The sequence below is a fragment of the Octodon degus genome, unplaced genomic scaffold (genome assembly GCF_000260255.1).
Source record: "Octodon degus isolate 3935 unplaced genomic scaffold, OctDeg1.0 scaffold00104, whole genome shotgun sequence".
NCBI classification, from domain to species: Eukaryota; Metazoa; Chordata; class Mammalia; order Rodentia; family Octodontidae; genus Octodon; species Octodon degus.
In genome coordinates this window covers 1,462,168-1,473,732 of record NW_004524680.1, presented here as the reverse complement: position 1 = coordinate 1,473,732, position 11,565 = coordinate 1,462,168, and the positions used below count along the sequence as shown (strand labels likewise).

Genomic DNA, 11,565 nt, shown 5'->3' with positions numbered 1-11,565 from the left:
TCCCCTCCTATCCCCTCCCCTCCTGTTCTCTCCCCTCCCCTCCCCTCCTCTCCTCTGCTCTCCTCTCCTCTATCCTCCTCCCCTTCCCTCCCCCTGCCCCCCTCCACTCCCTTTCCTTTCCCCCTACTCTCCTCCTATCCCCTCCCCTCCAGTCTCCTCTTCTCCTCTCCTGTCCATACTCAGTGCAAAGTTCCCTTGTGACTGCCTCCTCTTTTCTCCTTTCATCCTTTCCCCAACAACCCCTGGCCCCTTGAGCTGTGAAGACCCATTATCCCCCACAAGGACTCCCAGGGCCTCATGGGCAGCCAAGGTGCTTACACAGATGCTCAGGGGACTCTGTCACTAGACATCCACCACCCTGGCAGCACGTGTTAGAAAGAGAATGTTGTCCCTTCCCTGGCAAGAAGCACCTCCTCTGGATGCTGGCGGGGTCCAGCTGGTATGAACCAGCAGACCCAGTTCCACAGCCCCCTCCTGGCCAGAAATTGGACCATCCCAAACCAGCATGGTTCTTGAAAGGACTTTTCAGCCCAGTCACACCCTCCAAGGAGCCAAGAGAGGAGGTGGGATGTGGGGTTGGCAAACCTTGACGGCCTCCACCTTCCTGCGCAGCATGTTCTCCATGTCCTCCGAGAACTTCCTCACCAGCTCCAGGCCGTCCACCTCCTTGATCTTCAGACTGGGTTCCACATCCTTGTATTTCTGCTCAGCGGGAAGTAGGAGAGACGCACACACCATCTTTCTGGGATGCCCCTGACTCCCATGTACCCTCCTCAACAAGCATGTGCACACATGCAGGGCCTCGTTTTCTCCACTGGGGGCAAGGGTAGGCCCCCTGCTCTTCCTATAACCTCCCCAGTGACGACAACAGCTCCCTCTTTGCACTGTCCTATTTCAGGGGCTCTAGACACATCTCAGTTAATGTCTTTACTGGAGAGTAGCGCAACACTCAAAACCAACGAACATGACCAGGCCAACGGCCAGTGAGCAAGTCGGCCTGGATGGGGCCCGGGCTCCCAGCTCCCATGTCCACACTCTTCAGAGTCCCGCTGCTGCTTGGGCACCTGCTCAAGTCAACCGTGAGCCCACCTGAAACATCGATGCCCCATCACCAGGGCAACAGAAAATGCACGGTCCTTTCAAGGCCCCTGCACATGGCCAGGGAGCCTGGGAGAGGCTGGTCGGCTGGTTCTAGTCCACTCCCCCGCTGAGTGTGGGACTCACAAGTGTCTTCTGACCTAGCTCTGTAGCCTAGTGGCCCTGTGACCTTAGGCAAGGCACTCAGTTTCTTCCTCTGCACTATGTGATGTTTCCAATAGTTTAGAGAATGTTCTAGAGTACACTGACTGTAGATTGCCTTTATTCGACATGGCCACATCAGTACTGCCCTGTCTTTTCCATCTGGAGTTGCAGAGTGCAAAGGAGAAAATCAAACGCGCTGGTGTTTGGAGCCTACGGCTGTGCCGCAAGCGTCAGCTGAGACTCAGCTGTTGTGGTGGCAGTGGCTATGGCCGTGGACCTGGGGCTGTGGGGAGGGCAGCGAGGGAGTGTGGCAGTGTGGTCACACGCGGGCGGAACAGCTGAGATTTGATATCACCTGATTTCTGCTGGCCTATTGAAAGGAGCAGCTAATGCTTAATCTTTTTTCTCCTTTTCATTTTTTCTATTTCTTTGGACCAGTCTTCTAGGCTTATCTCTGGTAATCTGAACAACTAATTTGAAGACAACAATATGCAATATATTAATCATTGTTGAATTCCTATCATTTTGCTTAGTGAAACTCTGCATCATTCCTAATGGTTTTCCTTACCATTTTTTGTATTGTCTTTAAAAATAAAATGTAATAATGATAATAATAATAATAATAAATCCCAGAAACAAAACAAAAAGATGGAAGAGCTGCCTCCTGGAGCTGCGAGGAGAATTAATCATGAATATGAAGTTCTTCACAAGTGGCAATAATAGAGAAGGGCAAGCTATTATTAAACTGCCCTGGGAGTTATAACTGCCGGAGGAGAACGAAGCTGGGTGTTATCTGGTACAAGGACAGGCCAGCCATGCATCTGCACGCAGAGTACGCAGGAGCAGCAGGAGCGCGAACCCCACCTGCTTCCGGCCCGGAGCCCAGGCCTTGGCACATGCCTTTGCTGCGTGTGCCTAGAGGACCTAGGACCAGAGGGGAGCGCAGCTGTCCCCAACAGATGGCCCCCTGCTGCTTCTTCCCAGGGTCTTGCACTGCCTCCTGTAGTTGCGCAAGCCCTGGCCCTTGCTGCAGGGCCCTTCCCCGTTATGGGGCTCAGGCCTGCAGCTCAGCCCTTCTGCTCCCCCCGCTTCTTTTCTGCCCACTCCCCAAACATTTTGCAAATCTAACACCATCTTGGCTTCCTGAGGTGCCAACAGCAGGCCTCTTTGTCACTGTGCTGGTCCCATGGACTGAGCCGACAACATCATTCACCTCTCTGGACTTCAGTGTCCCCAACTGAAGATGAGCTAGATAAGATGATTGTCAAGCCTTCACTCTGATTTTCTACCAGAAAGGAGACGCAGGGTGACTTCTGGGAGCGGAAACACCAACCTTCTGCAACAAGAGGGAGCCCGAGTATTTCGTGATGGTGTTGTACAAGTCCGTGCCAAAGGTGTCTGCCCAGAGCTTCACTCTGCCAGGGAGGAAAGTGCACTTGTGAATGTGCACAGGCAGAGAGATGGGGACATGGGCATGGAGGCCACAGATGGGCGCACACAAAAGGAGGTCTACACTTGCAGAGATGCGCGTGAAATATATACAGAAAGCCACACCTGTACAGGGTGCCCATGCATGCGTGCACACTCATAGATACCCAGAAACACCCAAAGAATGTCCCTGTCCTTTCCATCCTGGCTGCAGCCTAGCCAGGCAGCAGTTGGAGAGCCTGCCAGGGACTGAACTGCAGCCACGTGGTGGCTTGGCGAGCCCAGAGCTGGGTCTCGCGCTGAGGGTCTAGGGCTGAAAGCCAAGCTGGACCGCAGGCTTTCAAGGACACTGGCCTTTGAGTGGAGCAAGGAGTCAAAGAGATGGTGGGCAGACCAGGCCATGAGGGAAGACCACAGGGAGGGGACAAAAACTCTCCACAACAGCTGCACGTCTCCATGAGCTGTTCACACTGTTTTCCTCCTCTAGGTCACCCGGGACGCCCTGGCCTTCTGTGGGACCCTCAGGGACAGCACAGGAGGAGGTAGGAGAGCTTGGAGTGGCCTCTGCAGAAGCTGAGAGCAGGGCTGGCCTGGCCTCATCCTTGGTGTGGGCGGCTCTGCGAGGACCTGACCTTCTCACTCAGCTCCTAGCAGTGCACTGCGATTCCCCCATGTTGGCATGCACAGTATCAGGATGTGCTGGGGTCCTGGGTCGGGCACACAGGACAGTCTGGGGTGTAACCATAATGTGCCTGCACGACCATTTCTAGAAGAGCATTCACTCCGTTGCCCAATCAGATTTACTGAAGCATCACATGCCCGGCATCCAGCACAGGCAGCCACAGCCTCACCACAGCACAGCAGTGTGCGCGACTGCAGGGGGCTGGTGAGGCATGCAGAAGGGCAGTGGTGCTGAGGGGAGGCTTCATCAGGTGGGCAGGGCCTGAGTTCAAAGTCAAAGCACTGTGGAAGTTAACCCCCCAAAGAGCTTAGCAAGGGAATTCTGGGTAGGGAGTACAGAAGCATTCAGAGGAGTCAAACATGACTTCCAGTTTCCAGCTTGGGCCACTGAACTCATGGCAATACTGTCAAACAGAATTAAAGAAAGAGTGTCAGGAAGAGCAGGTTGGGGAGAGTGGAAGGCGGCCAGTGTAGCGAGGCTGATGGTGAAGGGGAGGGCCTGACTGCAGGGCTACTGAGTGCCCCTGGGGAGAGTATGCTCTGCACAGCTCTGGAAGACATCGAGTCAGGCTGTATTTTGAAAGACCCAGCGCTGAATTTAAAACACAACATGACCTTCAGGAAGGGGATTCTACAGGCCTTAGGTATGTGAGTCTGGCTCATCCAGACAGGGCTGCCAGTTATGAGTACAGGGGCTGGGGTTGAAGTTCTGGGGCTGGAGGGGCGCTCTGGAGGAGAGTGTGCAGCACAAGCAGATCTGTCAGTGCAGACACACACTTGGGGCCCAGACAGTTCCACGGCTGTGCAGACAGAAAGGAGTACTTGGAAAAGGCAGAGAGAACCCAGAAGTGCGCGGGAAACAGAGCGGGCAGGGCTGCGAAAGATTTGGGGGGCGGGAAGCTGCGAAGCAAACGGTGCGGGGGGGGGAGGAGGCAAGAATGTTTAGGGCGCTGGACAATGGGAGGTCTTAGGTGACCTCGGTGAGAACAGATTGGGGAGGGCAGGTGGTATGGGCCGGGCTGAGCGGGAGATCGCACAGGAGATGCGGGAGGGTCTGAGGGTGGTGGTGGGGATGAAACAGAAGGATCCAGTAGGAGAGAACGTGAAGACCAAGAAGGAGGGGTCCTGGGGTCAGGGAGCCCAGGGACAGCGGGCCCCACTGTCTGCCTGCTCTGAGGTTGCTGCGAGGACAGCAGCTCTGAGTTCTCCTGCATAGCAGTCTGGTTTGAGCCATCTGTCCCTGGCCCCCAGCCATCCCTGGAGTTTGCCGGCTCCTATTGGGAGCACAGTTCCCGTGCTCTGGGATGCAGACTCTTCTCAGCATCTCCTTTGGCACCTTGTACTTTCCCTGGTCAACAGCATGTGTCCTTGTGAAGCAAAGCAAGCTGGCCCCGTGCAGGTTCTGCCGCCTTCACTTCCTGGCCCTGTGATTAACCTTCCCAAGCCTCTGCTTTTGCAACTGCATAACAGAAATCATGTCACCCATCTTACCAACCTGCGCAGACTAAGGCACTGGACTCCAGGTCAGGCAGACATCAAAAGCCACCCTGCCTAATCGATTGCTCGCCTAAGCCAAACACTGCCTTGTTCGGGCTCCTCCACCCTCCTCCGCTAAGACACGGAGTTGGCAGCTGGCTCTGCAGTAGCCTGGATGTCTGCTAGGCTGAAGGGGCTGCTCATAGCTATGCACTGAGCAGGTGGCACCTTAGGTCTAGAAGGCACTGCTCCCCACATGGATTAGAAATGTCTTTAATAGGACCACCAGGTCCTAAGACTAAAGAACACCCCAGAGAGGTTGCACAGGAGTTTATACCAAGGTGTTGTGATTGACACCAGGTCCCTTCCCAGAGCCAGTGGGGTATAACATTAAGACCTGGAGAGAAGGCAGAAATGTATAAGAAAGAAGAATGAGGTCACCAAAATCCAATTTCACCTAGTTCCTGGACAAGCTACCTCCCCCATGCATGAGTCACTCCTCCGGTTTAGAACTGCTTCACCCTTTCAGAATATGAAAATACAAATTTCCTGGCAAACTCTGTGGGGAGCCATGGTGATCAACTCCAGAACTCAAGTGGCCAGCAAGGATGTGGCCCTGAAGACCATTCTGCTCAAAGCCAACAGGCTGGGGGGCGGGGGAGGCTCCAGTTGAAGAAGAGACTATGGGAAGAGAGAAGGCCAAGATAAAGTCCTTACAGCAAGGCACTAGGCATTGATAGCTGGCAAGGGACAGAACAGAGGAGGGAGACCGCCAGGCAGAGAAGGGAGAAGTCACGGAAGGGTTTCACGGGAGGAAGGGAAGGGGCTGGACCTGATGCTTACGTTTCCAGAGGAATCTTGGACTGACCCCATGTGGGGGCCAAGGCGGTGTTGGACAGCAGCAGCCACAGCATGACCACCATCTTCTGCAGGCCGGCCCTGGCCCATGGCCACTGGTAACAGGGGACCCCAGTGCTGGTGGAGCCAGGGTTTGGGGAGAGCCCAAGCATGGTGCACTCTCTGGGCTCGGGGAGGAGGAGGGAGCAGCCCTAGCTCAGGAGCCTTCTCTCCTGCTGTCTATATCCCCAGGCGTCCAGAGCCTTCTGCGTGGGGTCCCAGGAATCCCAGGGTCCCCAGCCTGTTAGCAGGGTCCCACAGCAGCAGCTAGCCAGCAGCTGCCCCCAACAGCAGGGCTCTGGGTGTGGGGTTGGCTGGCCTAGTGGGAGAGGCTGGGACCAAATGAACCCCTCTAATCCATCAGCTTCTCCTCTAATCCCTGTCTGACAGCAAAGGCAGGACTGTCAGGAGGGGCGGGTGACCTCAGGGGGATTACCCTGATCTCAGTTCTCCCATGCTGGCCAAGCACATCCTTCTATTTTAAAGAGGCAGGCCGTGCCCACCTAACAGCCCCCAGGCTCTAGGGGAAAGGGCTGCTGCTACCTGGCCAGAGGACAATGACAGCCCAGCCGAGGCTGTACAGTGCACTGCTTGACAGAGAGCATAGAAAATCCTGTCTCTACCTTAGAGCAGCCCTGGGAGGACAGAGGCAGCAGCCTTGAGCTGCAGCATTCTCAAGGCAGAGTTGGGAGGGTGGCTGCAGGTGCCAGGCCTAGGGGCTGTGGGCTGCAGATAGGCCATGCTCACCCATAGGACATCATGACAGGCAGGGACATCAGGAAGGATGTGTCATGGTGTGGCTAAGTCCTGCAGCGCTCACCACTGGCAGCAGGTGGCAGGGCGGAGGAAATGAGGACCCCAGTGCACTGAGACAGGAGCTGTGGTTGGCAGGGAATCCTTTCCAAGGCAAAAATAGAATCATCGGCAGATGATCTGCTTCTCACCAAGAGCTGGCCAAGACAGGGGTCAGCCCTCCTGTTAGGAAAATAGTTGATATTAAATGTATGTAATTACACACCTGCTCTCCGTTGGTCTCTTTCCTGATGGAAATTATACCAAACAGGCTTGATCAAATTTCTTGTGCTTGTTAACCCGGGAGGGCGCCGGGAGTGGCGCGCTGGAGGTCTCTGCACGTGCGGCCGCACATCTTGTGCCTGCCGAGTATCAGCAACAGCAAGCCCGCAGCACCTCGTCTCGAGGCAATCTGGTGACTCCAGCAAAATGGTACGCAGGGTTGCCACCAACACAGCAAGACGCTCGGAGAAGCAGTGTTCCTCTGACAAGACTCCTACACACAGTCATCAGAAAGTCCATGTTGTGGTATCAGTAATCTGGCTGCACAACGACGTGGCTCAACTCAGCGTGGCAGCAGTTTTGAAATGCATTTGAGCGGATCCTGCCACTGTTTTCACTTCAGATTAGTATTATATAATAATGACACGTTTCACGATTGCAGATTATACAAATTTAGCAAAAGCACTGCCGAGATATGTTAGGTAGCTTGTAAATAAAGAGAACGTGTAAGCGATGTTTCCAGGCAGTGTGCTTTTGGCAGTGTTCATCAGCTCCTATGATTTGAAATTGGGAATAATTTTTTAAATTCTAAAAAAAAATTCATTTCTCCCCCAATTATTTTTATCATGGCAAAATACATATGCGATTTGGCCTCTAGACCATTCTTAAGGGTGTCGTGCACTATTATTAGATGCAGTGATAATGGTGCGTGGCCGTTTGTACATCTCCAAAGTGCATTTCATTTGGTAATGCTCAGACTCCACATCAATTAAACAGCAACTCCTCATCCCCCTTCCCTGACCCAGCTGTTGGCAGCCTCCCACATTTTCTTTCTCTGATTTTGACAACTGCAGCTCATGTAAGTGAAGTCATGTTCAATTTGTCCTTTGTGGTGAAGAAGCCAGTGACTGGCTCACTTTCCTGAGCAGAACGTCCTTCACATTCACACATGTTACAGCATGTGCCAGAGATCTTTTCCTTTTCAGGGCTGCATAGCATTCCGTTTAAGGTGTAGACCACATTTTCCTTATCCACTCACTACTCGATGGACACGTGGTTCAGCACTACTCTGACTCAGCACTGCTCTGGCCACCTTGGGTCATTCCCTGGATTATGGCTCCACCATTTAGGACAGCTATTCCCCTCCTAAGTGTTTTTTCCAAAAGAACTGAAATCATCATACCACAGCAAGATATGTGCACCCGAGTTTATAGCAGCACAATCATAGATAAATCTTGGAAACAACCCAAATGCCCAGCAATTGAGGAATGGATAAAAAAAAAAAGATGTGTTATTCTTACATGGTGGAGTATTACTCAGCTATAAAAAAGATAAAATTGAAGCTTTTGTAGATGAATGGATGCAACTAGAGACTATGTTGGTAAGCGAAATAAATCAGACCCGCATGTACAAACATCGTATTCTAGCCCTAGCGTGAGAACCTGGAAGAGTAAATAAAATCTGAAAGGTACAACAGACATGGCGAAAGGGAAAGAAATTGTTCAGGGGGAAGGAAAAAGTGGGATGAGGAAAAGGCAACATGAAAGAAGGGAAAATATATTTCGGTATATACGCAGGATAGTATGGATAACCAGCGTTGATTTCTGCCGTCCCTTTAAAAGGAAAAGTTAGCGCTTAAATTGTGTTTACTCTCTTTTTTCTTTCTTCCTCTTTTGAATTTCTTATAACTTTTTTGTTATTATTTTTCTCTTTAAACGAATCTGACACGTTTATATCTGGTAATCTGAACAACTAATTTGAAGATAGAATCATGTAATTCATCAACCATTGTTGAATTCCTGATACTTTGTTCAGTGAAATCTTGTATCATTTCTAATACTGTTTCTTTTTTTTATTTTTATGAGCAGAATATACTTATTGAGGGAAAGAAAGCTCCTATCCAACAGAGGGACAGAAGGGGGGCCGGAGCGGGTTGTCCCCTGAAAACTGTTTCTTTTTCTGTCACTATTTTGTATTCTTTAAAAATAAAAAAAAGAGGGGGCACAAAGAGACAGCACATGAGGGATGACCTTGCTTTTCACAGTGCATTCTCAGCTAAGCAATCTGGTCTTGCAAGAGTGAGAACTCACGCCCAAGAACCTGCACAATCTGTCCACGAGCCCCCGTCCACACGGCCCATACACTCCCTCGGTCCCCACCTCCCAGCCAAGCCATAGCCTGTGATGTGGTGGCGACACCGTTGTCAGCACACCACTTTCAGCCAGAGCTGAGTCTCTGCTGGAAGGACCCTGACTGGGTAGGAACTCATGAGGACTTTATTAGAGAGACTGTTTGCAGCTGTGTGGCCAGGGACAGAGAGACCACTGGGACCCTGCTGTACCCAGGGCTGGGAACAGTAAGGCGTCAACCTCAAGGCCTGAAGTGACAGAAAAAAACCCAGTGGATCCTGAGAGAGGAGAGGACAGGCCAATGGAAGGGATTGTGGCCTCTGGTCAGGATGGAGATCCCCAAGGGCGAGGCCAGAGGAGCAAAGATCCTGCTGTAGTTTTGGTCTGAATGACTCCCGAAGGCTTAGCTGCCAACCTGTGGGGGGAGGTGTGGAACCTTTAGAGGGTGGAGCCTAGTGGGAAGAAGTTAGGTTATTGGGGGTGTGGCTTTGAAAGGATTATTGGTGTCCCCACCCTTTTCTCCCACCCCTCCCCCTCCCCTTCCCCCCCACCTCTCTCCCTCTCGGCTGCTGTAAGGTGAGCAACTCTCTCTGCAACCTGTTCTCACCGTGATGTGCTGCCTCGCCACAGACTGAAAGCAATAGGCCACACAGCATGGCCTGAAACCTCCAGATCTGTGGGCTAAGATAAACCTTTCCTCCTCTTAAGTTGATTGTCTCAGGTATTTTGTCATAGTGATAGAGATATGACCAGTACACACCCCCAGGCACCCTCTTCCCCTCTGCTCACCTATGGGTGCTCCTCACCTGTGCTGGTTGGTCACCTGGGAAGCCTGTTGGTGCAACCTCCTAGGGAAGCCTTGAGTGCATAAGGAGGAGCATGTAGAAGATTCCAGCAACAGGTCTTTGCCCCAAAAGGCCCCGTTTATAATCCTTGAAATAGACATTGGTGATGGTGCACAACTCAGTGAATACCCTAAAAATCACTGAACTGAACACTTTAAAATGATGAATTTCATAGTATGTAAATTGCATCTCTATTTAAATTTTTTTTTCAAAAGTCATGCTAAGTTGTCCCTGACCACAAGACCTAAAATTTTACCCACTTCCAGTATCATTTGTTTTCTCCCTAGTAGGTTACTATCAGGTATGCTATATGTGGTATTTATGTAGGTCTTGGGTTCTGGTCTGCCCCAGTCTAACCTCCACAAGGACACAAGGACTGTGATCTGTTTTATTCTCTGGAGAGTCCCTAGTCCTTCCTGGGTGGCACATGGCCCAGCACAAGCAGGTATGCACGGGGCATAAACTGGTAACTAAGAGGACAGTGACCCTGGCCACTGGGTGGGGGCTTCAGGCTATGTCTTCCTGCCCCACTCCAGGGCCACCTTTGAACAGTGGCCCAGGGCAGTTTGCAACCCGAAGTGCAGCCTCACAAAGGCAGTCATTTCCTGTTTACTTTTCACATGTGTTCCATTTCGACTGCCAGGATCACAGGGGCCACGACAAAGGGCACCCACGAAAGAACATCTGCCCAAGTACGTTCATTGCAGCATTAGGCGTGAGGGTCAAAATATGGAAATCCCCAAGTGCCGTTACGGCTGAAGCCGAGTGTTAATGGGGAAGCCAAGGGGGTACAGGCTCAAGAGCTCGCGCTTTGTTTTTAGAATAACCCAAAATATTTTTCTAAAACAGAAGATTTATGTAAGGCCATCCTCATAAGTGAAATAAAGAAGACTCACGTGTGTAAACGTCATATTGTCTACCGAGCGTAAGAAGATGAAGATTAATAGAAAAGGTATAATAGATATTGTGAAAAGGAAAGAAACTGCCCCAAAGGAAAGAAAAACTGGGCTAGGGATAGGGGAAAGGAAAAAAGAAGGAAGGGAAACACACACACACACACACACACACACACACACATGACAGTTAAGATCATTGGACTACTAATTTCTATTAGTTTATTGAAAGTAACAGTGATTATATGGTTTGATCAATTTCATATGCCTATATCTGATAATCTGAGCAATTATTTTGAAGATAACAATATGTAATATAAGAACCACTGTTAATCTCCTATCATTTTGTTTTGAAATTCTGTGTCATTTTATTGGTTTTTAAAATTCTTTAAGAGAAAGATTTATAGATGTTTCTTGACAAGCCGCACAAAATGGTCACAAGCTTTTTTGTGAAGGGGGAATCTACACTTGATAACGAGGTGATAGTGTTATTAGTGAGGGCTGTGGTGTTTGGTAGAGTGAGCCCTGGGGGGGGGGCAGAGAGAGAGAGAGAGAGAGAGAGAGAGAGAGAGAGAGCGAGAGCCTGTAAAGTCTACTCTAATCTACAAAAACTAGAAGAACTTGGAAGTGCCTCTGGTTCCTGCTTCTCTTTCTTTTTCGTTTTTGTTTATTTGTTTGTTTTTTTGAGACAATGTATCACTATGTTCCCATTTTGGTGCAAACAATCAGCTTACCCATCTGTAACATCTAAATAAAGTTAGACTTGGCTAGATAGTATTCTAAAGAACTGATTAGTTTTTTTTTTTTTTTTTTTTGTATAGTTAATACACTACCGAATGTGTCTTTATTTTTATTTATTTATTTATTTGCAGAATCGGGAATTGAACTCAGACCCTTGTGCTTGCCAGGGAAGTGCTTATTCCACTGAGCTATCTCCCCAACTCTTGACCAGATTCTTTT

The 11,565-nt window shown here is 50.4% G+C and overlaps 1 protein-coding gene across 1 annotated transcript in view; it reads right to left on the bottom strand.

Moving 5' to 3' along the window:
* The window catches only part of Cacna2d4 (calcium voltage-gated channel auxiliary subunit alpha2delta 4), a 112,145-nt gene extending 106,404 nt beyond the window's left edge, over window positions 1-5,741 (bottom strand). The window contains exons 1-3 of the mRNA XM_012516392.2: window positions 5,671-5,741; window positions 2,576-2,657; window positions 586-702 (exon numbers count right to left, since the gene is read on the bottom strand). Coding sequence (XP_012371846.2) covers window positions 586-702; window positions 2,576-2,657; window positions 5,671-5,741 — 270 coding nt within the window. The remainder of the gene's footprint in view (window positions 1-585; window positions 703-2,575; window positions 2,658-5,670) is intronic.
* Between the last annotated feature and the right edge of the window lie 5,824 nt (window positions 5,742-11,565).